The sequence below is a fragment of the Ciona intestinalis genome, chromosome 5, assembly GCF_000224145.3.
Source record: "Ciona intestinalis chromosome 5, KH, whole genome shotgun sequence".
NCBI classification, from domain to species: Eukaryota; Metazoa; Chordata; class Ascidiacea; order Phlebobranchia; family Cionidae; genus Ciona; species Ciona intestinalis.
The window spans coordinates 1,602,531-1,608,627 of NC_020170.2; the positions used below are offsets into that span (position 1 = coordinate 1,602,531).

Below are 6,097 nucleotides of genomic sequence, written 5' to 3' on the forward strand. Positions count from 1 at the left end.
TGGTAGCAGTCTGAATACGTATACATGTTGCAGCTTAGTAGTTTTGAACCATTTTATGTTAAAGGTTAACTTTTTTTTAGGTTAAAACATGTATGCATAGTATGTATGCATAGTTCGCAGGGAACTGTATTATAAAAAAAATTACCAAGTTCATTAAAGGAAATTAGTTTAAAAGACACTACTCTTATATATATGTTAGTAAAATGTCATAGTGTCATTGCTTTTACATTGGTACCATGGGCTCAGTGATTTAGGCGTCTGCATCATAACCAAAGTGACCCCAGTTTAATGCTTGACGGTGATACTAGCACTGATGGGCGTATGTGTTCTTGGGCAAGACACTTAACGTACATTGCTTCAACCCAGCGGTCACTAATGAGTTGTTCAAGCAAAAATCATACACAAAATCGAAAAGTGTGTTAACTCGTACGCACACCCGGACAAAAGATAAAAAATAAGGCGAAAATACGTGTCTGATTCAACACAAAGTTGAAAACTGGTTACATAAACGACTTAAACGGACTTCCAAATCTGCCTAAATCCCAAGTCCCTGACAAGGATCTCACCCACAAAGAATAAAAAAACATTTTTTTCTTTACACAGATGTATATATATAAGTTTAGAAAACATTACTCGATTTAAACCTTATTTTTCAGATGTATGTATATAAGTGGTGTACCAGGCACGGGTAAAACAGCTACAGTGATGGAGGTTCTTTCAGCACTTCGTCAATCGGTTGATGACGGAGATTTGGAGGATTTTGAATATATTGAAATCAATGGAATGAGATTGACAGACCCTCGCCAGATATATGTGCAAATATTGAAGGTAAGAATATTATGTTATAGCATGGTTCTAAAATCAGTGATTTTATAGGTTTTTAAAAGTCGTTGGAAATATTTAGCAAAAACTAATAGCAAAGCTTTGGTGACATAAGTTTCACAATGAAACAAGCACATTTTTGGAACCATAAAGTAGCGTATGTTGAACTGTTGTGACCAAACCTAAAAAGTGGCAGTCCATTTTTTGGTTATGAGTCTTACGACCCAAAAGCGAACCAAGAAGCACTGGTTAAAACTATAGTGCTTATATACCCCACTTTGTTGGATGTAAAAGCTTGCAACTGGGGTACAAAAAGAACAGTAATTTACTTGGTAACTCATAAGCTGGCACGAGGTGTATAAAACAAAACATCTGTGCTATAGCGACTTTCGTTTTTTGGCCAGCGAGGATGTGGCAAGTTACATTCATTCAATCTTTTTTTTTAAATTCCTATTTAAATGCCAGTTTCAATGAGTTCATATATTGTAATAGTTTGTTTTGTTGAAACAAGGGACACCAAGTAGCTTTCAGAACCCCAGCCATAAAATAACTTTCACTTTGTTGTAGAAATTGATGGGTTTCAAGGCCACACCCAACCACGCTGCACAGCTTCTAACTAAGAAGTTCAATCAACGCGGGAAGAAAACGGTTTTGATGTTAGTTGATGAATTAGATTTATTATGGACAAGAAAACAGGTAATTTGATTTTTTTCTGCGGCAATTTTCTGTAGCAAGTGTCATACAAGCAAAAAACAGGAAAAGCAATGCAACGTAGTTGTCTTTGCAAGATGGTGCACCAAGTCATTATAACTCAGGTGTTCTGTTTCATGCACCTAGTGCTTGCCTAAGAGATGTTTTTAAAGAATTTTTCGTTTTTAGTAGCGGCCTGACAATTTTTACAACACATAATGGGACCACTGGATTGAAGCAATTGACGTTAAGTGTCTAATGTCTTGTCCAAGAACACAAACGCCCACAATGGTCTAATGTCTTGTCCAAGAACACAAATGCCCACAATAGTATTAACCAGTAGCCTCTTGGCCAGAGGCAAGCACACCAACCATTGTGCCACAACTCTGAATGACCACCAACTAACGCACAATATACAACAGGACGTGATGTACCATCTGTTTGACTGGCCATCACATAGACATGCAAGGCTTATCATCATAGCGATAGCGAACACAATGGATTTACCTGAGCGAATTATGATGAATCGTGTCTCTAGTAGACTTGGGTTAACGAGGTTATCTTTTCTTCCGTATAACTTTAAACAAGTGAGTTGTTATTGTACTGTTTATTAATAGATAAAATTTTACGAGTTGAATTATCCAGAAAAATATCAGAATTTTACAATGAGAAAGCCATAGCTCGAAAAAACTGTTTAAATACAATGAATTTAAATTTGGGATGTTACAGCACAGTGTAAAATGAAAAATACACAAATATCTGTTTATTGATAACTAAGACAAGGGTTTTGACTAGAGCCATTTTGATTTTAGAGGATACTTTACAACAATATAGTAATGCGTGATAATTCATTCATATCTGAAAATATATTTTTCAAATTTAAAAAATAAATATTATGAAAATGTGGTATCGAAATTTCCAAAATAAATAAAAAATTTCTGATTTTTTAAGTTACAAAACATTGTGAACTCACGATTAAGTGGAGTTGAAGCTTTCGAAGGCGACGCGATTCAACTCGTGGCAAGGAAAGTGGCCGCTGTGTCCGGTGATGCACGACGTTGCCTCGATGTTTGTCGCAGAGCTATAGAAATAGCAAGTCGAGAACAAAGGTAATTTTTCAAATACACAAAAAAAAATTGCCTATGTTTCAAATTTAACCAGCTTTACTTCAAAGAAAAAAATATCTTAAAGGAAATATATTTTTTTAGAATTACATTTAACCTGTAAGCTAACGTTTAAAATACATTTCAATTTTTCAGATCAAGCAAAAGTGTGAAGCTAGCAGGCATTAAACATGTACATGACGCACTACAAGAAATGTTTTCCTCTCCCTATGATCATATTTATCAGGTATTATATTTATATGTTACTATTCTAGACCCTCGTGTGCTGATTTTAACATTGTCAGGCCAAATGCACTAAACTCTATTTCCCTCCAGTTAAACTTTCATAAATCATAATAATAATTATTTGTTAGTAAAAGTGGAGCAACAGGAAAATATGACACACACTGTGCCACTGGGTCAAGGCATTTCATATCAACTAGTCTGGCGCCATAGCACAGTTGGTTAGCGCATCTGCCTATAACCCAAAGGTTATAGGTTTAAGGCTCGTGGCTGCTGCCATTGTGGGCGTATGTATCTTTGGGCAAGACACTTATTGGAAATTGCTCCAACCCAATGGTCACTAATGGGTTGTCCAAGTTATCAGCCACATGCAAAAAAAAAATATTTTCTAAAAAATAATCACCCACGAAATAACCTACATGGTAATTGTAAGCTGGCACGAAGTGTATAAACACCCGTGTTATAACGACTGTCGTTTTCAGGCCAAGCAAGGATAAAAGTTCAATTACGTCAAAACTACTTTCTGCAGAATTTTTTTAATAATTTAATATAATTTCAACAGAAATGCGTCGACACAAGAAAAGATCTTTTTACGAGCAGTTGTTGCTGAATTTCGAAGATCTGGTCTTGAAGAAGCCACCCTTGGTCAAGTGGTTCAACATCATAATGCACTTACTAAACTAGATGGGCTACAGCCTGTTCCAGTTACAACTATAGTAAAGGTAGACAATGTTTTTTTTTTAAATAGTAATACCATAACGTGTACCAGTTACAACTAAAAGGTAAAGCAATGGATTTAAAAAAATTGGTTTGAACTTGGAAACTGTTTTACTTATAATAACAGAACATGTACCAGTTACAACTATGTTGAAGCAAAAAAATGTATTTTTTCTTAAATAAAAGTAACATAAGGCAGTGTTTAGTTCTAAAAAAAACTGTTCTGGCATCACACTAAAGTAAAAATAAGTAGAAAAAGAAAAGGAATAAGGCACTTAAAAGAACATAAGCTGTAAATACAGAGTTTTATGAACAAATCAGAAAGTACTTGTGTGACACTATGTTAAATTTTCTATACCATAAATAGTAGCATGTGTGCAACAAATTGTGAACTTGTTTTCTTCTTTTTAACAGGTGTGCAACAAACTATCCATGGCTCGTGTTTTGATGTTGGAGATGGGAAGATATGACCTGTTAGCAAAACTTCGATTAAATGTTAGCATGGACGACGTTTTATTCGCTTTGTCTTTCGATTCGTAACATTGGTGCTTTTAAGATTTCTAAATGGCTATTTTTGTATTACTTTTTTTTGTGATATTAGTTCAGATCGTACAAATTGCAAAAATTATGTACTCAATGCAATCATAGTGTTAATGCACATAGCCAATTTCCTAGTTTGCAATTTTTAGGTTTGTTTGGTTTATATTATCTGTAATAACACCGCCAACATATGACATATGCACATTATGTTGGTAATTGACCACATGCCACAGTGTTTTATTGGATTTATAAAACTGATCTTTTTGCTTTTGTTTATAGATTATAGAGAATAAAATCTCTGTATACCAAAACACATTTGTATGGTAAGATCATGATATAGTTAATATACTAATTATTGCATGCATTAGCAAGTTGCTCAGCACAGAATACAGACATTAAACAAACTATTATTGACGAACCTTAAATTACCAGCATAATCAGTAGGTCTATTAATAAAGTAAAAATAAACAGACTCAGTAAGTTCATCTGGTTGCAGTAGTTATTCAGGTTTATAAACTAAATATCTCAATCTTAATGCAAAGGTATTGCTGGAAAAATCCAAAGTGAAAGAATTTTTTATTGAAAATTTGTTTTACAAAAAAAATAAATTAAACTAACTCCTCCTTAATCACTGAAGTCTTCTATCTCTACTGAGTCATCATGGATGTTCACTTCCATTATATTATCTTCAATTTTCCTCACTTGGATTGGATCTGTCGTCTCCACTGATCCAGCTTCATGTTCGGTTAATTGATCATTTGCATCACTGGGTTTGAATAGGTGTGAAAAAGTTAATGAATGTATGTAACTTGTTTTTATCCTCTTTTGGGAATTTTTTTTATTTATAGCTTATAATTTGGACAACCCATTAGTTACCACTGGGTTGGAGCAATTGCTGTTAAGTGTCCTGGACATGACACATTTGCCCACAATGGTAGCAGCAACGAGCTTTGAACCCATTACCTCTTGGTCAGAGGCAGGTGCTCTAACCGGCTGTGCCAGTGCTGGACTATATACTAGGGGTGAAAAAATATACCGTAGTGTTTAATCTATCCCATATTAATTACACGTTTTAATATTGAATTTTTAGTACAGAACTTTATTTTAGCATTCAATTTGTAGCAACATATGATTGCACTGCCCACTTGTTAAATTGAACAGAAAATTTTATCCCACCTAATATATAACATACAGTCACAAAACAAATACAGTTAAACTCATAGTTATCAGAACAAAATGAACTTTATTGGTTAGTGTAATATATAAAGTATCTACAAAATTGCCTAAAATTAAAAAATCAACAAAAATTCTTTGTTTACTTATGAAACATTTTCCACTTTGGTAGTACAACAATTTCGGCAGTGAACATTTTTTGAGCAAAATTGAGATCACTTTGGTTTTTTAAATGGAATAGATATGGAAGTGTGGATAACATTAGATCAGATTGAACAAGTTTATAGAAGAGAAGGTGACTTTGTAGTTCATTTTCTTTCTTTTTCTTTATCACCTGTTTATTGAATGGATAAATGAATGAATGTAACTTGCTTTATCCTCACGCAGCTGGAAAACGACGGTCTTTATAAGGTGTTCTGGTTTATACACCGCATGCCAGCTTACGAGTTGCCAAGTATGTTACTTAGTGGGTGGCTTTTTATGTATATTGTCTTCATATGAGATCTTGTAGCTTTTATGTTTATATACAAAGCTTTAAAATCAGATGTCTGGTTACGAGGCACACGTGCAATAGCATTTGCATTTTTACAACGAGAAACAAGATGAACACTTCAAACTAGCTTTAAACAAAGCTTTTACAGACTTTTGAACTGTTTGAATGAATGAATGTAACTTACTTTATCCTCCGTGGCCGGAAAACGACAGTCGTTATCACACGGGTTTAACACCTCATGCCAGCTTACGAGTTACCATGTATGTTACTTTGTAGGTGATTATTTTTTTTGGATTTTTCCTTTTTTTTATGTATG

The 6,097-nt window shown here is 34.0% G+C and overlaps 2 protein-coding genes across 2 annotated transcripts in view; one reads left to right on the forward strand and one right to left on the reverse strand.

Moving 5' to 3' along the window:
- LOC100179807 (origin recognition complex subunit 1-like) overlaps positions 1-4,515 on the forward strand; it is a 17,851-nt gene extending 13,336 nt beyond the window's left edge. Inside the window, exons 16-21 of the mRNA XM_026834747.1 lie at positions 1,390-1,518; positions 1,935-2,099; positions 2,464-2,621; positions 2,772-2,862; positions 3,421-3,580; positions 3,990-4,515. Of these exons, the coding sequence (XP_026690548.1) occupies positions 1,390-1,518; positions 1,935-2,099; positions 2,464-2,621; positions 2,772-2,862; positions 3,421-3,468 (591 nt within the window). The 3' untranslated portion in view covers positions 3,469-3,580; positions 3,990-4,515. The remainder of the gene's footprint in view (positions 1-1,389; positions 1,519-1,934; positions 2,100-2,463; positions 2,622-2,771; positions 2,863-3,420; positions 3,581-3,989) is intronic.
- Positions 3,580-6,097, reverse strand: part of LOC100179734 (cell cycle checkpoint protein RAD17) — a gene marked incomplete in the record, with an annotated part of 9,775 nt that continues 7,257 nt past the window's right edge. The window contains 3 exon segments of the mRNA XM_018811958.2: positions 3,580-4,046; positions 4,734-4,881; positions 5,435-5,622. Coding sequence (XP_018667503.1) covers positions 4,740-4,881; positions 5,435-5,622 — 330 coding nt within the window.